The 25,682-nt window shown below is 34.4% G+C and overlaps 1 protein-coding gene across 2 annotated transcripts in view; it reads left to right on the forward strand.

Annotated features, from left to right (window-relative positions):
• LOC126726627 (ABC transporter C family member 2-like) overlaps positions 1-25,682 on the forward strand; it is a 106,162-nt gene that overhangs the window by 15,549 nt on the left and 64,931 nt on the right. The window contains exons 14-28 of one of the 2 annotated variants that reach the window (XM_050431915.1): positions 842-948; positions 1,043-1,136; positions 1,558-1,725; positions 2,705-2,845; positions 6,250-6,450; positions 6,695-6,793; positions 7,254-7,406; positions 10,633-11,018; positions 11,882-12,062; positions 12,281-12,604; positions 13,222-13,978; positions 16,409-16,530; positions 16,793-17,038; positions 17,277-17,703; positions 18,432-18,749. In XM_050431915.1, coding sequence (XP_050287872.1) covers positions 842-948; positions 1,043-1,136; positions 1,558-1,725; positions 2,705-2,845; positions 6,250-6,450; positions 6,695-6,793; positions 7,254-7,406; positions 10,633-11,018; positions 11,882-12,062; positions 12,281-12,604; positions 13,222-13,978; positions 16,409-16,530; positions 16,793-17,038; positions 17,277-17,703; positions 18,432-18,529 — 3,504 coding nt within the window. In that variant the 3' untranslated portion in view covers positions 18,530-18,749. Of the gene's footprint in view, positions 1-841; positions 949-1,042; positions 1,137-1,557; positions 1,726-2,704; positions 2,846-6,249; positions 6,451-6,694; positions 6,794-7,253; positions 7,407-10,632; positions 11,019-11,881; positions 12,063-12,280; positions 12,605-13,221; positions 13,979-16,408; positions 16,531-16,792; positions 17,039-17,276; positions 17,704-18,431; positions 18,750-25,682 lie in introns of those variants that run through there. The other variant, XM_050431914.1, reaches the window with a different exon arrangement.

Below are 25,682 nucleotides of genomic sequence, written 5' to 3' on the forward strand. Positions count from 1 at the left end.
TTGCCCAAGAGCTATGGGATGTGGCCTTTGCCCTTTTTGGGGTTCAATGGATGATGGCTAGAGTGGTTGTAGACTTACTAGCTTGTTGGCAAGGTCACCTTGGGCGACATTAGAATGGTGAGATCTAGAAGGCCATCCCTCATTGCTTGATGTGGTGCCTTTGGTGGGAAGGAAATTGTAGAAACTTTGAGGGGGTGTGAATGGATAGTTTTAGACCTGAAATTGCAGTTTCTTAGAACCCTATTTGAATGGATGACAGCATCGGGGAGTTTTTCTTTTTCAAATTTATTAGATTTTAGTGATCAAGGTAATTTTGGCTCTTAGTTGTGATGTAGTCCTAGTATATGCACTGTGTACTTGATGAGACAATCTCATGAGACCATCCTCTTATAAATTGTGGGACCCACACATGTGAGAGGGAGGTCTCATGAGACCTTCTCATACGATACTTTTTTTGTGTACTTGGTGCTTTCTTTCATCAAATAAAGCTTATAAGAAATAAAAAGAAAAATTGAAAACGAATTAACTCACATATATGCTGCATTTTAACTTCTATGCTATTCTGTCATAATATATGTGAAAACTTTCACTTAAAGACACAATAAATCATGTTAGGCTCATCCATTCCTGTTTCATTTGGGATCAAGAAATATGGTTGGTTGGTAATCTGAAGCGTGTGAGCCTGGTTGAGCAGTCATAGAATCTAATAGGTTTATGCTTCTTTTTGTCATTTGGTTTGATGATATTGTAGCTCTATTTTGTTTTACATTTGTGCATCTTACATTAACTCTTTCTTAAAATAGATTGTCCATAATTTGTGTAAATTATTTTGTGGGAACAGACATTGGTGATAAGCAGAATGCAGAAATTGTCTAAGGAGGGGTTACAACGTCAAGACAAGAGAATTGGTCTGATGAACGAAATTTTGGCTGCCATGGACACTGTGAAGTATGATTCATTTTGAGTGCAGCTATTCATGGGTTTTTATGTGGCATTAGACATTTAATGTTCTTTTTGATTGTCTATGCTGAAAATGGCTCAGGTGTTATGCATGGGAAGATAGTTTCCAATCTAAAGTACAAAGTGTTCGGACTGAAGAATTATCTTGGTTTCGTAAAGCATCACTACTAGCAGCAGTATGGCATTAGAAGAATGCAAAAAATATAAATTTGCAGTTATTTTTCTTTTGTTCCAATTTTTTTTTTCATATTTTAACTGTTGTTGCACTCGCTGAGTTACACATTGCAGTACACACTCCATTAATTTCACAATTATAACTGAAATCGTGTTTTCAAAACATGATTTAAGCTATCTCTCATATAATGTGTAACTATCATCACTCTTTTTCAAATACATTTTGTATATTGTAGTTCATTGTTTTTTATTTTTTTCACAAATAAAATTACTATGCCCATTAGTAATTATATTTTTGTAGTCCTACTTGGGCATATGATTTGCAAGTTGGATTTGGGCCTTTCTATGAATGTAGATGGTATGCATGGGGACCACTTCAGTGCTATCTCTTTCATGTTCTTAACCTTTTCCCTTGTTTTGCAGTGCAATGGATTTATGCTAAATAGTATCCCAGTTGTGGTGACCGTGGTTTCATTTGGATTGTTCACTTTTCTTGGGGGAGATCTAACACCTGCAAGAGCTTTTACTGCCATTTCTCTATTTGCTGTGCTTCGCTTTCCACTATTCATGCTTCCTAATATAATAACTCAGGTTCTGTCTTCTTCACCTTGGTCATATCTCATATACTGCTGAAATATTTTATATGCCATTTTTGCATGTAGGGAGGACAGATAATCATTTTCTGCTTACACTAATTACTTCTTTTCTGCTCCATGTTAATTAATCTGAGGAGTGTTGTGTATGGCTAGGTACTTTCAACTGGCAGATCCTTAAAAAGATATTTAGTCATAACTTTTTAATACATACATTTTTAACTTGCATTTCTCAGTTGTACTTATAATGCAAATTTAAACAAATTCTGGTACTAACCAGTTAATAGAATATGAAATATCTCTCCATCTTTTGTGTTAAGTTAGCTTCATTGGATATTGAAGAAAATTTAGATTCTTTTCTGGAATTTGGGGATTGGTTGGTTGGAGTGGTTAATTTGAGTGGATCAATTTCTTCCTAAAGCCATTATAAGTGCAAGTGCATTTTATAATCAACTTATAGTGTACTCATTTACATCCCAACCATTTTTTTAAGTGGTGAGATATTCTCATAACATTCTCACTATTGTTTTAAGTAATCACGTGTACTCAAAATTTAGTCTCTTTATTGTGAATAAATGAGGGCATTGAAGTCATATCCCATATAGTGCCTTTCAGTCATCTAAACAAGGAAGCTTGTGGGAAAAGAAAGTTTGCCAAACTATTGTATATTTTCAACATATGTTAATTATAAGAATATGGTGGATGGGACTTCAAATATTGTAGCTAAACTTTGTCCTTTCTAATAGAACGCTTTTTAATATTGTAGCCTGACATTCCTTGTATGTACCATATTGGCTTGAGTTCTAGCTCAAAAGGCACCTCTATTAACTTTAAGAATGGGGTAGAGGTAGTGGTGTAGATTAAGATCCACTGACTACTTAAATGGTTTTTTTTTTTTTTGTGCTTCTATGCTGCCCTAGTTTGACATGTAATTTATGCAAAATATTTTGTCTTATAATGCTGCCTTACTTTGGCAGGTGGTTAATGCAAATGTATCCTTAAAACGTCTAGAAGAGCTACTCTCAGCTGAAGACAGAATTCTTCTACCAAACCCACCTCTAGATCCAGGATTTCCAGCCATCTCAATCAAGAATGGAAGCTTTTCATGGGATGCAAAGGTCATTATATTTAATGCTATAGCCTTTGTGTGTGTGTGTGTGTGTGTGAGATATAAGTATATACATAGATTTTTAGAAATGAACATGCGCATATATATAATTATTTAATAATTTATCTCATAAAGAAGGGAAACCTCATGTACGCACACGCTACGCCACTAAAGAATTACAATATATAAAAATTACATTCAAAAGGAAACAAAGTTTTTAGTCTTCAACAGATTGTATAACACCAGTGCCAAGAATATGAGACCACTAATTAAGCAATGATCTCAAGAGGTCGCTGCCAAAGTTTTTATTATCTATATGCCTATATATATATATATATATATATTTATTTGGAAATATAAATACTCCTTGTAAAATAAATATGAGAACTACATAATTCATGCCATCTCATTACCAACATGAACAATAACCAATTCATTGCATATATCCTGGTAGAAACAAAGTCTTTATCCAGAATGGTTGGAATAGAACAAAATGCCTGGAACACCTCGGTACGGCCTGGTATTTGAGTTGATACAAAATAAAGGGTTGCTAAGTACTGGTTTATGCTCCTGTATTGTAACTACCAGCCAGTATGGAACATAATTCAAAACGTGGATCTCCACAGCATTGATAGGAGGGTCTATCAATTTATATAATAATGGACTTTATAACAAGCTTGTATGAGAGAGAGAGAGAGAGAGAACATCTACCAAAGGTAAAAGATTATATGATTGGAAAAAAAATCTATTTCTAAATTGATGAGGAAAGTTGATCCACCATTCTCTTCTAGGCATTACCCAATGAAAATATATTATCCCCAAGTCATGGGCAGCTATGCAATGCATAAACAGTTGATCCTCAGTTTCACCAGTACTTTTACACATACAACACCTATCTGCCAAAATTGATCCCTCCTAATAAGTTTATTGTGTGTTTAAATTTTCCCCTATGCTTTTGTCCACACAAATTTCCACTGTCAAATTTTCCTGTGTATATTATGATGATATGCGTATTACTAATTTAGGATTAAGTTTTGCCTTTTGCTGATAATTGATGATTGCTTTCATTTTGAGTAACCTGTAATTCATGCTACTATGGTGACTGCATCTAAGAAAAAGTGGCATTCAGATGATTCAAATTCTTTTTCCTGAGGCACCAAGGTAAAAATGATAGTTTCATTCCTTTCAGCAATGCCAATTGATGCATAGTAATTGCTGGATTGATGCTTCATATATATATATATATATTTTTTGATAAGTAATAAAGATATATATTCAAGAACACTACCTAATGCAGAAAAACATAAGGTAGAGAGAAAAATACTAAGGGAAAAGAAAGAGAATAGAGATAAAGAAAGGAAAAGATACTAATTACACAAGAGAGAGCTAAGGAACATAGGGAGAGAATCACTAGAGGTGAGTCCCCAAGCCCTAAACCAGTCAAACAGAGAGCCACTGAAAGAAGCCAATAGCTGGTCATCCTAACTTTCCATATCCTCAAACGTCCTCCTATTTCGCTCCCTCCAAAGACACCACATCAAGCATAACGGAGCTAAATTCCAAATGCTAGACAAATGCTTTCAAGGCCAATTCCACCAACCAAATAAAGTATCTGCAACCGATCTTGACAAGACCCAAGAAAACCCAAAAGATCTAAACACCAAACTCCACAACTAATAAGTCTTACCACAATGTAGTAACAAATGATCTACCGTCTCCCCATTACTATGGCACATGATACACTAGTCGACAAAATTCATCCCTCTACCCCTCAAATTATCATCTGTAAGGATCCTATCCCATACAGCAGTCCACACGAAGAAGGAAACATACTGAGGAGCCTTAACCTTCCAAACACTTTTCCAAGGAAATATAATGGGCAAGGGGCTTCTCAACTTATTGTAAAATGATCGGATATCAAAATCCCCATTCTTTGTCAACTTCCATCGCATACGATCTCCGTTCTCAGTGGGAGGTAGATTTGAGCCCAAGGTACGAAGAAATTCATCCACACCACCCATTTCCCAATCATTTGGTCTCCGAGTAAAATGAACATCCCAGCTTCTCCATTCCTTTATTCCCAATCGTTCAAGAGAAGAGGCCACTGATGCCTCTTTATTGGATGTTGATGCTTCATATTGTTCCAATTTAGCACATTATGACATGAAATAAGTGTGGTAGATATCATGCTTTCTTACATAACATTGTTAAAAGAGCTCAATGACGAGTTTATCATTATTTGCTGGTTTGTATTAGTACCATTTGTTGTTTTGAAACCTAATTTGATTTTTTTTTTTTTTTTTTTTACTTATCAAAAAAGTAAAAAAAAAAAAAAAAAAAAAAAAAAAAAAAAACCATTTGTTGTCTTGAAGCTTTGCTTGCTTGTATGATCACTCCACATTTGTCTTATGCTTAGTGACATTTTAAATACTGGAAACTTTCTATGGTTCCTTCTCGCCGCTTGTATCCTTATTGGTTGAGGGGTTACTAGATTTCATGGATTCTTTGTACATTAGTTAGCTGTTTTTCTGATTTCCTTTATTTTTCTGTTTCTTGATTTTGAACTTTTTTTGTGTCTTTTCTGTACACGGCCTGTGTGTTAGGAACTTAGGATTACACTATTGGGATTGCACTTTTTTTCAATGAATTTATTTATTTATGGGTTGAATTTAAGTCACACATAATATATCTTTAAATAATGTTACATTACTTAATTTTTTTTTAGTTAATATGAATTTTAATAAATCCACAGTTGGATTACATCATCTTCGTATATTCTCTATACTTGCAAAATTTCAAGACAATTAAAGATCAATAACTATGGGTCCGTTTGGATTGAACTTATTTTTGCTAAAACTGAAAATTAAAAACTGAAAACACTGTAGTAAAATAATTTCTAAATGTGTGAATAATACCATGGGACCCATTTTTAATTTTTTTTTTTGAATAAAGTGGCTGTGGGTCCCATGAACAGTGCTGCTACAGTTGTGAACAGTAAATTTTGTCTCCCTAAAATGCGTGAATGAAAAAAAAAAAAAAAAAAAAAAAAAAAAAAAAAAAAAAAAGAGGAAAACGCTGAAACGAAAACGCAAACGTCGAATCCAAACCGTCACTATATCATCAATAACATGTTTAAAGTTCAAGTTTTTATAATTTCAAATTATGCATCAAAGATGAGTTTATGGATTTAATAGTAAATAAAGTTCAATTGGCACAAAATTTTGTATGCATGTTAAGAACATAGAGAACATGTAATCTAATGGTGGCATTTTCAAAATGTTAACCCAATAAAAAGTTATTAGATGATGTAACATTGTTTAAGTAGGACCCAACTCTTTATTTACGTATAAAAAAAAAAAAAAAAAAAAAAAGTCTAGAAACTAGCAGTCCTTGAAGTTTATTTTTTCTTACCAGGCGGAGAGCCCTACATTGTCAGATGTCAATTTGGATATACCCGTTGGTAGCTTAGTTGCAATTGTTGGCAGTACTGGAGAAGGGAAGACATCACTTATTTCTGCAATGCTTGGGGAGCTTCCTGCAATCTCAAATGCTAGTGTTGTTGTGAGAGGAACAGTTGCGTATGTCCCACAAGTTTCATGGATTTTCAATGCAACGGTAAGTTTAAGAATTATTACATTGTTACCAATGAGTGTAATATAAATATATGTGATATTGTAAAATACAATTGGTTTCATGTCAATCTTACAAACCTAGCTGTTGGAATCATGGAGATATTAGTGATAATTCTGTTGTTGCGTAAACTAAAATGGCTAGGCTGGTTTGATGGATCAATTTAGCTCTTGTGGTCATTCCTTGTTTTCATGTGAATTTGCTGACCTTCATAATTTAATCTTTGTAGGTACGCGATAATATTTTATTTGGATCTGCTTTTCAATCAGCAAGATATGAGAAGGCAATTGACGTGACTGCATTGCGGCATGACCTTGACCTACTACCTGTAAGTGTTTTCACGTTGTCGTATAATGTCGCATACTGTCACATACTTAGAAGCACAAACATGGAAATGACACGGTATACAACAACATGACAATTCTTGAATCATTAGGGTGTGATGCTGTGGGGATATGGAAATTAATCAGTTAATTAATTAATATGTTTGGGTATATTTTATTTCAAAAACTTAACTAATATAGTTGGGCATATTTTATTATTTATAGGGATATTTTATGTTTGTTTTAAGCTTTTATAATAAATAATAACTATTAAATTTTTTGAAAACATATTGAAAGTGAAAATAATTTTTTTTCCTCTCTACACACTAATGACACACACACGAGTGTCCCTAGCATGTTTGACATGGATGTGCTAGGGATTCTAGAGTGTCCGTGCTTCTTAGGTCACATGTTATTCAACTGTTGTGGACTAAATTTAATATGCTTTACATGCTTAATAATTAGGGAGGTGATCTTACAGAGATTGGTGAGAGAGGTGTCAACATTAGTGGTGGGCAAAAGCAAAGAGTTTCCATGGCCAGGGCTATGTACTCTGATTCTGACGTGTATGTCTTTGATGACCCTTTAAGTGCCTTGGATGCTCACGTGGCTCGACAGGTAACATATCTATGTTAGAGAATATTAATTCACATTAAAATTTATGTTCCTTGTTTAATTCTACATTCTATTTCGAGCTATATGTATAACATGATATAATCTATTGTCATGTTAAAAGCTAGTGGTGCCATATAATGTTTTCTAACAAAGTTTATGTTTGGTTTGTGGTAAGCAGGATTATAGATTAGATTCCTAAAATCTTATTATATTGTAGGATGGATTGGAATGCTATGAGATTATATGAAGTAGAAGAGTTAATTTCACACTCACAAGTGCACAAACAAAGACAAAACATTTGTATTTATGTTCCCCCCTCCTTTTTGGAAAAAAATATATTTATAACTCATGAGAAAGTCAGTAAAAACTTATCAGAGAACTATTTTACTAGTAAAGTTATTCATTGCTTATTTAATTATATCTATGTCACTAAAAATTGAGAACTTTTGACCAAGCAATGTTGGGCAAACGGTTGCCGCATCATGGTGAGGGTTTTTTTGGGGGGAGGGAGGGGGGGTCATAGTCGGGTTGCATACAAGCCCACCACTCAAACTGACCCTGTCGCATGAAGATCACCTCCCCCATGTGCTGATAGAGGGGCCCGAAAAAACTGCCTGTAAACCACTTTTGTTTGGGACGCGGAGTCTCAGGTTGGGCCTATTAGTTTGGGCTGCCTTTTTTGAAGGGAAAAAAAAAACAATTTTGACTGTGTTAGAGATATATATTAGACATATTAGCCCAATATTATAGGCTCAAGCCCATTCCTGCTTGTACTAGTAGTCTAGGGTTTAGTCGCCTATATATACTCGTGTTAGGGTTCATTGTAACACAGGAGGTTATTGTACTACACTCTCATACAATAAAGATGTAGCCCTTAAGGGATTCCTCCGTGGATGTAGGCCGTAAGGCTGAACCACGTAACCCTCGTGTTCTCAGTGTTCCTCCTCTATGCTTCCTCTTCCGCATCCATTCTAGCATACACAACATGATATAACACATCGCATTGTTAATAATAATATTTAACATGGTATCAGAGCCAAACTCCGTTCTTGGCATCAAACAAACATCTCTACACAGCAAAGAAGATTCACACGTGCATACCACCATCTGAAGTCACACATATTTCTCTGCCGAATCTAGACTCCACGGCATCTCGCAGCCACCATGGCCCTATGCTGTGTCCAAATCCCAAGCAATCCGTGCCTCTCCTTATCAGATCTGCGCAAATCCAAGCCTCGCCTGATGAAGCCAACACCACAGACGTGCTCCACGGCATATCGTGACCAAAACCCAGAAACCCGACCTCCAACGGCAGCCGCACGCGCCACCACGCGCCGACAATGGCTCCTGGAACACTCACACGCGCCGCCGCAGATTCTCGACTCCCAACTCAGATCTCAGTCACACGCGCCGCCAATCCGGCCTTGTCGTCCACCGATCCACTTGGCCTGAGAATCTGGTGGTCATACGACGCTTCACGCGCCACCACGCGCTAGCGCAGTTTCTAGCGACTTCTCCACGCGCCGCCGCCAATTTCACAGGGTCAGATTCTCCTATGGTTACACACGCCGCCATGACGGACTCGTAGCTCGCCGATCTGCCAAACCACCGAAGTCCGAGCATCAATCTCCCTTGCACGCGCCTTCGGAAGTTCCAGACACGCGCCGGTGGAATAGAACACGCGCCGAAGAGCTGCTGCTAATGACGTGTGACGTCACCGGATGACGTCACCTATCCACGTCAGCATGCCACATCAGCCCTAGTCCACGTCAGCGACACGTCATCAGCCACGTCAGCAATGTCGTCCACGTCATCACCACGTCACCTAGCTGACCGTTGACCCGGACCGACCCGACCCGGACCACCCGGATCTGACCCATGAGCACTTTGACTGTTGACTTTGACCTGGACCAGTTGACTTTGACTTTTTGCGTTGACCTCTGACCAAAAGTCAAAATTTCCAAAAGGGCCTATCTGGCTCAGTTTTTCGCGTAGATTCCGATTTTGGCCTCCGTTTCTTCATTTGAAGCTTCGAAATTGGACAATTGGCACATTCTTCATTGTGGTTTCTTCAAAGGCATTCTACAAGGCATCTTCAAGTGATCTTCTCATGCTTATCCAACCTCAAGTCTTCATCAAGCTTCCGCCTTGAGTTTGAGGGAGGGTGTTAGAGATATATATTAGACATATTAGCCCAATATTATAGGCCCAAGCCCATTCCTGCTTGTACTAGTAGTCTAGGGTTTAGTCGCCTATATATACTCGTGTTAGGGTTCATTGTAACACAGGAGGTTATTGTACTACACTCTCATACAATAAAGATGTAGCCCTTAAGGGATTCCTCCGTGGATGTAGGCCGTAAGGCTGAACCACGTAACCCTCGTGTTCTCAGTGTTCCTCCTCTATGCTCCCTCTTCCGCATCCATTCTAGCATACACAACATGATATAACACATCGCATTGTTAATAATAATATTTAACAGACTGGACACTTGTTAGGCATGGTCTTGGGCCAATTTTAAAATAAAAAGAAAGTATTTTGGGCCATCAACTTTTTTCGACTGTGTTGGTATCTACTAGTGTCAGATTTTTTTGTTAACAACCGATTGCAAGCTTAAACAAGGGAGGAGGGTTGAAGTAGGTTGATGACCAATGAAAAATTTGTCACTTTTCACGAATGGATCCTAAATACATGTGACGGCCTTAATTAATTTGTTGAGGATCCATAGTCAACCCCATAGTTTTGGGACCAAGGCTTTGTTGTTATTGTTGTTGTTTAGGCCATCCTTTTTATTTCAACTATGGGCCCTTAAAGTTAGATTTTTCTTTAAGTTTGCCTTTTGGGTTTTTTGGGCTTAGTATGGAAAATCACGAAATGGAAGTAAACAATATGCCATCTGGCAGGCTGACTTCTAGAACTTTTGTTTTCATTAGCCATAAGCATTATTGAGATTGAAATATGTGTGTTTGCAGTGTTGCTGACCTGTCTATTATTGAGATTAAATCTTTATTTGTGATTATTTTTTGAATTATCAGATGATTTTGACACCATTTATATTCCTTTTTTTTGGGTGTTACATATATATATATATATATATGCTTATTTATGAATTACATTAATAAAGAAAAAAACAATGAATAGAACCATGTTTGCCTTGTAAGAGTTTTAGTTGAACTATTCTTTAATATTCTCTTATACTGTTCTAATTTGCACTGCCAATACTCATCAGGTTTTCGATAAATGCATTAAGGGAGAACTAAGAGGGAAGACTAGAGTCCTTGTTACAAATCAGCTGCATTTTCTCTCACAAGTTGATAGAATCGTTCTGGTCCATGAAGGTATGGTGAAAGAGGAGGGAACATTTGAGGAGCTCTCTAGTAATGGCATACTGTTCCAAAAGCTAATGGAAAATGCAGGTAAGATGGAAGAGTATGAGGAACAAAAGGAAGAGGATGATATTGATAATATGACCTCTTCGAAACCTATTACAAACGGGGTTGTTAATGACTTTTCAAAGAATGCAAACCATACAAATAAACGGAAAGAAGGAAAATCTGTTCTTATTAAGCAGGAAGAGCGGGAAACAGGTGTTGTCAGTTTGAAAGTCTTGATTAGGTAACAAAACGTCACATTCACTTATATGCATCAATTATATAACTTTTACACGTAAGTTTTACTATAGCAAAAGAAAATTCTAATTTTTTCTTTTTCATCCCAAAAAAAGGGCAACAATTTGAATTGTTCAATGGACTATGTAGTCATCCTTACAGATAATGAATTATGATTTTGGTGCTGCGGTGCTGCCCTTAAAATCTTGACAAACCTTGGCAGTTTATTATATCTTAAGAAGTATGGAAAAGAATTCTGGTTCCAACTGCAACATGGTTGTAGTGCTTCTGTTTATAAATGTATTAACATATTCCCTCTAAATCTGAACTACATTTAAATTTCCTTTTTTATAGCTTTCAAGGACTAGTATCCCAGAATATCCAATAGCGTGAAAAGTAGTATTTCAAAAACTATACGTCAAAAATGCAATTCATTGGAAGCTTCATAATTTTTAAGGAATCCAATTCAAGCAGAAATTGCATATGAATTGGAAACTAGAAGTAATTGGCAGTTGTTTTTTGACGTGATCTCACTTAATCTATAATAAACATTCAATCAAATAATGATCTAAACAGAATAAAAACATATAAAACAATATAGATTAAAGGATTGAGATAAATAAGAATGATAAAAAATTAAAAATAATAATAATAGGAATGAGGGGAGAATCAAGATTGGATCTCTCCAAGGATTGCTATTATATGGGCTAAAACATGTGCTGAATGGGTTTCTGTTGACATTGGCGAGTTTAATAAAATCCAAAACTAAGGTACTGATGACCTATCAGCTAAACCTGTTTTTCATGGCTCTTTTTTCTATTTCATCTTGTTTCATTTGTACATAGATTTGATTCAATTTCTTGGGTACAGGTACAAGGATGCATTAGGAGGCCTATGGGTGGTTTGTATACTCTTTACATGCTATGTCTTGACTGAATCTCTGCGAGTTTCAAGTAGCACGTGGTTAAGCCATTGGACTAATTCAGGCATGTCAATGGATTACAATCCTGGTTACTATAACCTGATATATGCAGCTTTATCATTTAGTCAGGTATAAGTACCGTAAAATGATAATTGGCTCAAAGCTGTAAACTTTCCTATTTATTCATTTCTGACAGATGCTGCCCCTTTTTTCTTGTTAGCTTAGTCGTTTTATGTCCAGCTACTTTGAGAAGGTGGATGTGTATGTCTGCATACTATAATTTGTCTGATTCTGTCTGGAGAAGAAATTTAAATCTCTCTTTGCTTATCATACTTTTCTGGTTTCAGGTTTTGCTGACATTGGCGAATTCTTATTGGTTGGTCATATCAAGTCTTTATGCTGCCAAAAGGTTGCATGATGCCATGCTTACCGCCATATTAAGAGCACCAATGGTCTTCTTCCAAACCAATCCGCTTGGACGCATTATCAATAGATTTGCAAAGGACCTAGGAGACATTGATCGGAATGTTGCACCATTTGTGACTATGTTTCTTGGCCAGACGTCACAGCTTTTTTCCACTTTCATCTTGATAGGAATTGTGAGCACCATGTCTTTATGGGCCATAATGCCACTTTTGGTTTTGTTTTACGCGGCCTACCTATACTACCAGGTGTGTGAGTGCTTAAATTCCTGTTCTTGCTCTTCATTTTTATGCAAGTCAAAAATCGTATTCTAAAAATATGGAGTGATAGATCAAATTCATGTTGTGTAAATTAAGAAATGTCGCTTTAGTTAATGAAAAAGTTGAAGTTTGTTGGCAACAGAAAATATTGGATGCCACAAATGTTTCTTTGATTCTCTATAAACAAATTGTAAACATTCAGGTGAACTCAAAAGTCTCATTGATTAAAATTTGTTCGGAGGTTGTATATTCTTTTCTCTTATTCTTTCCTTGTGTCTTAGTAAGTTCTCCAACATGTAGCAAGTCACCGTGTTGCTGGTGCAACCATTGATTTTCCATTTTGCATACAAACACAGCAATCCCCCACTCCAAGCCCTCCCCTCCCATGGTGGAATCCATAACACTTCCTTTTCTCCCCATGATGAGGAAAGGTACCACTTGGCTCAAAAGGCTGGTGGTAATTCCAAGTCCCCCAGAGATCAAATAAATTGGATTAGATTTGTGTCCTTGGCAGTTGATACATATTTCTAGTGGTGTGCATTATTTAATTTTTGCGGATTGCAATGGATATTTATTAATGTGGGCATCATTTTTTTTTCTTTCAGAGCACAGCACGTGAAGTAAAGCGCTTAGACTCGATCAGCAGATCTCCTGTTTATGCCCAATTTGGAGAAGCACTGAATGGTTTATCAACTATTCGAGCATACAAAGCTTATGATCGGATGGCAGACATCAATGGGAAATCTGTGGACAACAACATTAGATTTACCCTTGTGAACTTCAGTGGAAACCGCTGGCTTGCCATCCGTTTGGAAACATTGGGAGGCCTCATGATATGGTTTACTGCAACCTTCGCTGTAATGCAGAATGGGAGGGCAGAAAACCAGCAGGCATTTGCATCCATCATGGGTCTTCTTCTTAGTTATGCTTTAAACATTACGGGCTTGTTGACTAGTGTACTGAGACTTGCAAGTATGGCTGAGAATAGTTTAAATGCAGTTGAGCGGGTTGGCACATATATAGATTTGCCCCCAGAGGCGCCACCTATTATTGAGAGCAATTGCCCCCCTCCTGGATGGCCTTCATCTGGATCCATCAAGTTTGAGGATGTTGTTCTACGTTATAGGCCTGAACTTCCTCCAGTCTTGCATGGATTGTCTTTCACAATTTTTCCAACTGACAAGGTGGGAATTGTTGGAAGGACTGGGGCAGGGAAATCTAGCATGCTCAATGCTTTATTTCGCATTGTAGAACTGGAAAGAGGTAGAATTTTGATTGATGATTATGACATTGCAAAGTTTGGACTCAGAGATCTACGTAAAGTTCTTGGAATCATACCACAATCACCAGTTCTCTTTTCAGGTACACCACCCCAATCTTTCTTTATATTGGGATGACTGCTTAGTGTACTTGGTTGGTTCTCCAATCTCTTCCTCATTTATTTGACTTAATACGGTTTTCTCTTATTCTTAATGACAATGTTTGATGGATTTGTTGTTCCAAGATAAGTTTATAATGTGAAGAATGAGTTTCTTTTACTACTCTCATAAAGTGACTCAAATTGTTTTAATTGTTTCCCATTCTAAACCCTTTTGACCAGATCAAGAGTGAGCTTAGTGGAGCTTCAGCTGGTAATATAAGAATACCTTAGTGTCCAGATCCATGTCCTAATCATGTTAATAATCCAATATATAAAGCTAACAAGTAAGACAATAGTCACTATCCATTGTGAAATTGGAATAGTTATCAAAACCAAACTGGAGGTTGACCCGGCTGAAGGATTGGCTCATTGGTTCTATTAGCATCATCAAAATTAATAACAACATTGACAGACGTGATCTTATAATTGGTGCCTTTCTTATTGTATTTTTAGACGAACATCCATTCAAATTGAACTTAAGTGAGTTTTAGATGGTTGGATTAAATGATAAATTCCATAAACCCTTGTTATCTTAGTTTTGAACTTGGAGGTAGACTTATGAAACGGTATGTGACTGGTTTAGGCATTGCCTTTTCTACCCATTTTAACTGTGTTTTGTCTGATGAGGTAAACACTTCTGGTGTGATTCTGTTGAGGGTTCTTTTCATTGGACCTGTTCTCCAATAATTAACCTGATGGAGAGTGTTGGAAAATGTTTATATATGCAGAACTCGTATATATTTTTTGTTTTGTATATGAATAGGATCTGGTTAGTTGTAAAGGTGTGACAGCACTTGTCTTGACATAGGATAAGTCACATCCATTTTGGGAATGATTCTATGGGTTCAAAGTATACCCTTGAAAACAAAAAACAAAGTATTTTAAAATTATTATATTTTGGTGTCAGTGTATACCTCCTTTGTTGCACAATAAGGATATGTTTACCTTTTTGGGTTTGTCCAAAAATACATGAAGCTTCCTTAAAATAAACCATTTTTCTCACAAAACTTCCCACATTTGAAGAAAAAATCAAAAAATACAGTAATGCTATGGACACAACTTTACAAATTTTACGATTACTAATGTGGTTGACTGTGAGTGGTGGACACAACTGACACTCATGGACCCATCATTCTTTCTCCACCACTCATGGTCAACCATTTTAGCACTTGTGAGATTTGTTGTGATAAAAGTTGTCCCTAGCATTATGGAAATATAAAATCTGTCTTACACACTCAATTTTCTATGATGATGTCAGCATGGTTTTCAATGTCAGAGAGAGGGCTTCCAATGCTCACTTCTCTCTCTTTCTTTTTTTAGTTGTAATGCCCTAATGCTTTGTTTGGCATGGAGCCATAACACTTCCAACTTTCAAGTCCCAATGCTCAGTTTTTCTTTTTAGTCATAATGCTCAATTGTTTCCTGTCACATTTTTATTTTCTCCTCCATTGGTTTAGTCAAACATGGAAAGGAAAACTGGCAAGAATCCTGAGCTCTTAAGGGTATTTTATGAAAAGGATTACCACAATAAAATATTCAGTTTGGAAAGTTAATTAGGACCTGGGGAGTAATATTTATTACCCCGTAGGTAAATTAGGTTTTTTATATGATAACATTTGTATCATTAATGTCTGCATACATGTTTAATTAATCTTGTAAACTACTTAAATAAATATTTGGTGACAGCAATGCAATGAGTTTGTCAGTTTGATGTTAGTCTATTCTGCTTTGGAGCTCTCAAAAAGAATTTGTTATTTATACTAAAATATATGGTGAATTCTAAGGGAGCATCCGAGCATGGTTTGACTGATTTGGATGAATTCCACATTTGCCAAATTCACAATTGGTAGTGCCTGGGCAACTAGCTAAGGAGACTGAAAAGTGATCTTGTGGTCTTTCTTTGAATCTATCACATTTCAAGCAAAGGGGGAGTTTTTGAGACTTGGTCTTAGATTGATCCATCTTTTTTGTCTTTGAAGAAAATCAGCCAAATCTGGCTGAACTTTGTTCTTGACCTATATTACCATTGTCAAAAACAAGAAGAAAAGGCCTTAACAATTCAGTTGCTGTATCATATGTTTACTGATTTGAAATATGGCGGTCTTGGATGGTGACGCAAGTGGTATACTTGATGGCTAGGAAAAGATGAAGGATGTTTTTAAGTACAACTTATTGATTGTGGGTTATTCAGTGTACATTACAACTATATATCATTTTTTTTTTAATGAATGTTTACTCATATTCTCACCGATGCCTTGAACTTCCAAATATTGTACCAATGAGTCTTTGCTTTCCAAGTTGAATATTATGATTGATAAAAAAGAAATGATGAAGTATGTTTTATTCTAATCTGAACTTATTTCATTGTTTAGGATCTGTGAGATTTAATCTTGATCCTTTCAATGAACACAATGATGCTGACCTTTGGGAGGCATTAGAGAGGGCACATTTGAAGGATGTTATCAGAAGGAATTCTTTTGGTCTGGATGCTGAGGTAAATTCTCAATCTTTTTCTGGTGATTGAAACAATGTCTCATAAGTTCTCCATTCAGGATGATTTGATTGTTTGATATGTTTCTACCCTCCCTTTTCCATCAATAGATGGTCTTTAGTATTTCATTTGACTAAAATAGCCGAATCTGTGAGATTCATAGCCATAATAATCAATAGAAATGTTTTATATTATCCTTCTTTGAAATAACTTAAAGCAAAATGTTACTGTTAACTAGCGTGACATTCCTTGTGTACTGGTGAAGGTTTCGGAAGCAGGGGAGAATTTCAGTGTTGGACAGAGGCAACTATTGAGTCTTGCTCGAGCACTGTTGCGGAGATCAAAGATACTGGTTCTTGATGAGGCTACCGCAGCTGTTGATGTTAGAACTGATTCTCTTATTCAGAAAACTATTCGAGAAGAATTTAAATCACGTACAATGCTCATTATTGCTCATAGACTGAATACCATTATCGACTGTGACAGGATAATTCTGCTTGATGCTGGTCAGGTATGCCTTTAATGTTCAGAGCTTTGCCGGCTCATTTCTTTCTTCCATGTGTTGTTTATTTATTTATTTTTATGAGAAGAATAGTTCTGTTTGATGAGAAGATAAATACTGCAACTTTGCATGAGTCAAACATGAGAATCCAGAGAGTTATTTAAATCTGGTTTAATTTGAACTTCAGTCTTTGATTTCATTTTTTTTTTTTTTTTTTGGGTTAATACAGAATTTCTGTGCCTTTCAGGTTCTAGAATATGATACTCCTGAGGAACTTCTGTCAAACGAAGGAAGTGCTTTCTCGAAGATGGTTCAAAGTACAGGGGCTGCAAATGCTCAATACTTACGTAGCTTAGTACTTGGAGGGGAAGGAGAAAACAAGATGGGAAAAGGAGAGAAGAAGGCAGTAGATGGACAGAGGAGATGGCTGGCCTCTTCTCGATGGGCTGCTGCTGCCCAGTTTGCCCTTGCTGTTAGCCTCACCTCGTCACAGAATGACCTTCAACGTTTGGAAATCGAAGATGAGAATAGCATCCTGAAGAAAACAAAGGATGCAGTAATAACTCTACGGGGAGTTTTGGAAGGAAAGCACGACAAAGTAATTGAAGAATCGCTTGATCAATACCAGGTCTCTAGAGATGGATGGTGGTCAGCTCTTTACCGGATGGTTGAAGGTACAATTGAAATCCCTGGTTCCATCATCCATTTTCATGAGCCTCTCTCATTTAATTTGGTGGATATATACATGCATGTATTTACTAAATCGGTGCATTTTATACATTTGGATTTTATCTATCTTTTTCGTTGTTATTTTTAGTTTTGCTTAGTTTTATTAGTTGGGGTGTGAGTGTCCAGCATGAATGATGTCTAAACTAGTTTTAAGATCTAAAACTTGTGGTTGTGGGCAACTGATTTTGGTTACATAAATGTGATACCCAGAATAAATGCAATTATAATTCTCAACTCTCAGCCAAAAAAAAAAAGAAAAAGAAAATCAGCATTTCCTAGAAACACCTAATACGCCCATGATGTTTTTCCTAAAATCAGCATTGCTACAGTCATGATTGCTGATTCAATTGATGTTTTTCCGTTAAATTAGTCTACATTCTTATACATTTTAAATTTAAAACTTTTGTTTTGGTCATCTTTTCCTTTGGCTGCTAATTGGCATGTCTTGTAGTTTCAATAAATGTTTCACGTCGCATGATCTTTTGCAAATGTTTTTGAGAGATTTCTGGCCTTTAGGTGGTTGTACCAAGTAGAATTCATCTTTTAATCAAGGATGTAATTTATCTTGGCACTAGATTGTGCATGAAATCCAGAAGAAATTCATACCACAATATGTTTTATGTTTTATGTTTCAAGTTTTGATCTCTAACATTTTTGTTGTCCTCGTTTTCAGGTCTTTCTGTGATGAGCAGGTTAGCTCGGAACAGACTTCAACAATCAGAATATGATATTGATGAAAGATCTATAGACTGGGACCATATTGAAATGTAGGGCACAATGTCTCTGTTTTAGTTAACAGGCTTCATAGCACTACCTATTTCTCACACAGTAGTGAGTGCTGCAACCTCCATATTTTTTGTGATGTATCTCTCATACCTGTTCAAACTAAGTATCTCTCATACCTGTTCAAAAACATAAAATATGTGTTTGGTATGTGTGTGTTAGATGGTAAAAAAAAGCTGAATAAAGTACAAAATAAATATTTTTTAAATCAGCAAAGTACAAAAAAAATATAAAATATTGTTTAAAAGCTGACCGGTACTGTTCACTGTGTGTGAAAAAGCTGACCGGTACTGTTCACCTTAATTACGAAAATGCCACTCAGCAATGTTTTTTGTTGTTCAAAATCACTCCCAAGCTGATTTCAAAAACTATTGTTTGAAACATATGTTTTGAGCAATATTTTTTAAACAATACTTTTTGAAATCAATGACCAAACATATTTTTTTTGTTTTTGAACAATATTGTTTAGTGTTTAAACACTAAACAATATGTTTTGAAATCAATAACCAAACACCCTCTATATGTCACACTATTTCTGTACACCTGACCTTATGTACACTAGCTCTAGTACCTTTTTTGTGTTTTCATTTTTTTTTTTTAATAGCAGCAGTTTGGTTAAATCCAATCGATTTTTATTAATTTTAATGGGCAACTTATATGGAAAGATGTACTATGTAAAAAGGTGTTAATTATTGGTACATAATGAGTTTTAGAGGGAGTATAAATATAAAATCTTTTTTAAAAAAATTAATTTATACGCCTGTAAATTAATCAGGAAAAAAAATTGCATGGTATTATCTTTTGTTCTAAGGTCATAATAATAATTTTTCTTAAATTTTCATAATAATAAGATTTTACCAGTTGAACTAACTGGATCTACAATTATACATAAGTTGTGGGTTTCATAGAATTTTTTTCCATTTAACTTTATTATTAGAAGAATTTTGTTATTTGACAAGGCGCAAAAGGAAGTAGAAAACTAGCATCTTGAGTTTTTAAAACTCAAGTTCCAGACTTCTAACTTGGTGACGTGGATAAAAATTCCACGTGGAACTCGAGTTCCAGACTATGCAACTACACGAAGAGATCCGCGGAGAAGAAAAAGAAAAGAAGAAGAAAAAAAGAAGAAGAAGAGATCGTGAACTGCACCATAGTCTGCAAATCGTGAACGGCACCCATGGAGATCATGAACTACACAGTGGGTCTTCTTCTTTGTTGTGGATCTTTCTTTCTGCTGGGTTTCCTTCTTTCTTCTTTCTTTCACTTCTTCTTTCTTTCACTTCTTCTTCCTCACGATTTTTTGAGTTCTTCGGGCAGATTGTTCAATCGCCCACTCAGATCTGTTCTTCCTCTATTCTTTGTCGTTGTTCTTCATTGTCAGATCGCTCCTATCTTCGTCGTTCAGATCGTCCAATCGCCCACTCAAATCTGTTCTTCGTTGCTGTTCATCGTCGTCAGATCGTTGGTTCTTCGTCATCAGATCGTTAGAGACTCAGCTGTGCTTTTTAGAAATCAAGTCTTTAGGACTCGAGATTTATGTGGCATTTTCTGTCCAACTCATCCAGCACAAAGACTTGTAAAGTGAGTCTTTGAATTTTGCTTATATGTTTCAAACGCGTATTAACTTACTACATTGTAAACCCTTACACAGCCAATCTGCAAAGATCCCCAGGCTTCATATGGTTCAATTTTCAAAAGGTGGATATATTAACTGAAAGTAGCAATTAGAGTAAGCACGAGATCAGTGTCTAAAATGTGCTTAAAAGTTAAAACACACTACTTAATTATAAGCCTGGGCAGTAGAGAAGTCCATAGAGTCCCAAAACAAAGAGTCAACAAGTTGGCTTCCCTCAAGATATGCCTAATTATCACCTTCCATGGCTGCCCTAATAGGGATCTGCAATCCAAAATCAAGTTCATTAGTATCAATTTAAATTACATTTTATTAGATACAATCCAAATTACAAGTAATACTTTTGTTAGGAATAGAGGTAAATTAAATCTTTGTACTAATCCCATCCTTGAGGAGATAATAAATCAGCTACAGTAGTCCTGGATAAACAGGTTTAGATGGGCCCAATTAAAAGCCAGTTTAATCAAACCAAAGTAGCACTTTGTTTCCATTACCTATAACCCATATGAATCCTTATTACTAAGAAATTGAACATTAGTAAAGTATAAGTGCCTAAGGAAGTTTGATCACGAACAATTTGGATGCTTATACTTGTATAGGTATATAGGTTCAACTGCAATTATCTGTATGGTTCTTAACGGGTTCCTTTCCAATTTCTAAATGGTGTTGAATGGTATCTCAGCCAGGACCACATACCTTTAGCAAATGCCATTGGACTCTTGCTAACTGGACTAGTGTTGCGACGCTACACCTACACATATTCCCCAATCTTTTGGGCAATAGGCTAGTGGTGACTCTTTAGATTTGGAACTATCAACACTTGGTTGTGGATTACAATTAGCTTAATTGCTAAAGTTTCTTGTCGTCAAATAGAAATATGGGGTTTGACATCTACACTAAAAAAAATTGGTGTCTTGGCCCGATGATAAAAAGCAATCGTCATGGAGCAAACATTATAAATTGAAATACTATCATATCTATCCTAAAAAATAAATAAATAAATAAATAATTTAAAAAAAAAAAAACTATCAACACATGGTCATAGATTCCTACTTTTCTAGTAGGGATATGTCTGAAACTTTGAATAGAGTTATGCTATAAACTCACCAATTTCATAATATTTTTATAACATTTGAGTTAGTAAGTTTTTATTGGTTCTCATAACTTACAAATGATATCATCTTATTATTTATCATTAAAAGCTTGTCATCTTAACAATTATAAAATACTAGATAATTTCCCGCACAATGCGTGGATGCTTGGTAATTTCGGTTGAAAATAATTTTTATGTTTTTAAGACCCATATATAATAATCATTTTGTTATATAGTTTTATGATGTTTTCCATAATACTGTTGAATGTTTTGAAACTTAATTTTCTTAATTCATATTTTATAATTTTTCCTTATACTAGAAGTAGTTTCCAAAATTTATAGGAGTCTATACCATATTATAAATTTAATATTTAAATTTATAAAATAACATCTAGATAAAAAGGTAGACTTTATTTCTAAAACTGAACACTTCCTCAACCACTTCATTCTCATCACCAAATCCCATGTCCCCAATCTCAAACGCTATGTTCATAATCTAAATGAAACAAAGTTATTTGGGTACCAACATAAAGAGAACGTAATCAAACAAAGAAAATTTGGCTAAACATACTTCTATTTATTTTATATCCTTTAAAAAAAACAAAAAAAAAAAAAAACAAAGAGAATACTAAAATTCAAGAAAAGTAAAAGCTAAAAATTGGGAGAACTAATCCTGTATTATTAATTTTACAAATGAACTTTGTCTTTATATAGAGATGTAGAGCACACTAATTTACTTACAATCGTATATCAAAACCGTAACAAAAAATTAAATAATTTGAAACTAATTCTAACAAACTTCAACAACTATAATTAACAACACTAACAGAAGTAATCAAAAAGATGCAGGCGGATAAGTACTATACGTTAAAGATACATGAGAAAGAACATAAAAATTATGTGAAAAACTACTTAATTATAGTTTTGATGGACAGAACTAACAATATGATTGTGGTTTGTGCACCATTTGCACACTATTCTTGAATAACTGCTACTATACTTGAGGTTGCAATTAAAGTTGAGATAATCTCAATTCACAACGAAGAAAACTCCAAAATAATCATCATTTTTTACTTTTATGGTCGAGGTTCATACCAATACTACTTTAAATAGTAGTAAAAAATGACAAAGAAACCAAGAAATTATGAGGGCTAAAACAATATCAAAAAGCACCTAACCTATGGCATAAAGATGAGACTATGGGTAGGTCTATATAAAATAGAAGAAGTGCAAAAGGTGAAAATGGTGAGTGGAAACACAAAAGGTTTTGTGCTTTGTGGGAGAGAGGAATGTCTTGAAACAATGAACCCAAGAAAATAAAAAGTCCTTATCTATAATGTGGCATTTGAAAAATGTCCTGATACAATGAATCTAAGAAAATAAAGAGTTCTTATTTTTTGAATTTTTTTTTTATGGGAATCATCTTTTGAATTTTAATTAGTTCTTATCTCAGATGTGTCACTTGAGTAAAGAATTTATGTGAACAAATTTCTTGTCAAAGGGAGCACCACATGGTAGAGCCTTATGTTTTCCCACATGAGGTCTCTGCTTTATATATATATATATATATATATATATACTTTTTTTTATACAAGATAGAAATTCTACTCTAGCTTAATTTAAGTGTATATGTGTGTGAAACTCCCTTCTGAGACTTGAACCCCGGCCTTTACCCCCCACACCCCACAAGCACTTATACCTATAAAGTGACCATCGCACCAAGGTGTGTGGTACTTTATATATATATACTAGGTAAAGGCCCGTGTGTTGCACGGTTTTAGCTTAAATTTATACAATATATATTTTATCTGATAAACAATAACAAAGTAAATAATTATTATAATAAAAAGGAATAAATTGTATTGGTATAATAACTATCAAATATAAAATGATAACACCTAAATAAAAAATTATTATTTTGTAACATACCAATTGTGCTCTAATAAGAATTTTGTATCTTTGGGAGATTGTTGAATACCTCTTTGTAGACTATATTTCTAGTGTATCCTTGTTCTTGTTTGTCAATTTTCTTTATTAGAAAATTTAACGATTAATAAAAATCATGTCAGGCCATATTTAATGATTTATAAAAATGAAATAAAAAACTAAATGGACAGACAGCCTTCTTCTATAGGTCAAAGTGTAAAACTCTAATAGTTAGCCAAAGCTATTTCAATTGGGGAAAAAAATCAAATTGTTATGAACAATTCATCAAATTTATATCAAGACATGCTTAATAATAAGCTAAAATGAAGGTTGTTCTCTAAATCAAAATTGAGAGGATGAAAGCAACAGATCACCATTGGAACCCATGTCATAAAACACAAAATAATTTAAAAAATCATGTCTAAGCATATTTAATAATTGATTCTCAAACCATAATCATATAAATTGGATAAAACTTAAGCAAATTAGGTTAAACAAAAGACAAAAAATACCCAAAACTTATTCAATTTAATGGAAAAATAATTAGAGTAAACAAATACATACTTGCAAGGTTGTAGGTAAAAGAAGAAAATAATAGAGAAAAAAACCATATAGTAAGTATTCATTATGAATTATTTGATATATATATTTACACTCCACATTGAAGAAGTTGATATTAACAAAAAGTCTAGTGTTAGTCTAATGTTAGTTGAATAGGATTTTCAAAACTATTATGATAAAGTTCAAAACAGTTCGCCAAGGGTCTTATAGTTGAATTTGCACCTTCCCATGCACAAAGTGCTTAGGGGTTTAGAAGGAAAAGGGTTCAAACTAATTTTCACACCAAGATAAAGTTTGATGATTTTCAACTATTGGACTACATTTGTGCTCAACGTAATTTTATTTTTAAATATTTTGTTGTTATTTATTTTTAATAAAATATTTAACCAATTCTACCATATCATGTTTACATTTAATATAGCATTTTTTTAAATCCTAAAGCCTAAAGGGTTAGGAATGTAGCAAATTAAGAACTATTTGTTTTGAATACAATATTTAAATAAACACTTAATAAACATAAACATGAATATAAACATTCAATTTTTTTTCCAACATAAAAATTCGATCTAATATTTAAAATGTGTCAGTTTAGGCCATAACCTTTTTATATTATGTTAAAATAGTCGTTGCCGTCAAGAGGTGGATAGAGAAAAGCAGACACACTAACGGTGATATTAAAATACTATTATTATTAATGCCACTTAGGTTCTCACATGGCTTGCCAAGTAGCCTTATTATTAAAAAATCTCAACTAAACTAAAATCACAAACTTAATAGAATTGGGATTGAAATTTCTAAAATCTTAACTTAGAGAGATCAAATATAATGCATGATGGAATCCTTTTAAGCATATAATTGCTTAAATTTATAAAGGACAGCCACAGGGCAAAAAGCCTAGAAAATAAGCAATTTGAGAGTGTATATTATGATCATCCTCTACGATGTATATGACACTTGTAAAGCAATTAAAACATGTAAATTTTTTTTGTATGTCAAAACAGGTGAAATACAATAACATTAAATAAGACACATGTAAGCAAAATATGATTTTCAAATACTAAAATTTGTTTACAATCCAAACACTCAAAAACATATGGCAAAGAAAAAAAAAAAGCACCTACTTTATATCTATGCTCAATGCCTTTTTGTTTTTTTATAATTAAATTTTTGTAATGTTTTTCCCCCATGAGATGCTACTCAATTCTAATATATAATATATACCATTTTAAAAGTCCTAAAGGATTAAGAATGTAGAAAATTAAGAAACATTTGTTTTGAATACAATATTTAAATATAAACTGCATAACATAAACATAACATATACATTAGAATTTTTTATAAGCCATATTACAACTTACAACATCTAACTTTGCCTAAAATTCAATTAAGTTATGTAACTTTAATTTGATTCATTTAAGTTCTTTAACTTTTTCTTTATTCAATTTAGTTCTCCTGTCAATGTTGTTAGGTGATAATTGTTAATGCCCAAAACAAAGTAGGTTTTTTAAATTTCTTGCATTAAAAATATTTGTAGAATTAATAATAATAAAAATTAAAAATAGAAGAAAAGAAAAAATATATATTTTTCTTTTTATCAACATCAACCTTCATACACAAATTTTGTATCACAATTCAAGACTCCATAACAAAATGCCATATACAAGTTCTACAAACCCAAACCAGATTTTTATGCTGGTTTTCTCTTACATTTTTGGTCTTGATTTTCTTGAGAATCAATGGGATTAGGGGTGTTAAGGGGCTGAAATGATAGGTTGCTTTGTATTGTTTGATCACTGATGCGTAAAATATTTGGACCGAAAATACAAATGTAAAACGTTTTACTCCCAATGAGCCTTTACTTTACAATCAACTTGAAAATATTTTAGGTTAACCAGCATTTTCAATCGCAACAAACACCTAAAATTGGG

This window comes from Quercus robur, chromosome 5, assembly GCF_932294415.1.
Source record: "Quercus robur chromosome 5, dhQueRobu3.1, whole genome shotgun sequence".
NCBI classification, from domain to species: domain Eukaryota; kingdom Viridiplantae; phylum Streptophyta; class Magnoliopsida; order Fagales; family Fagaceae; genus Quercus; species Quercus robur.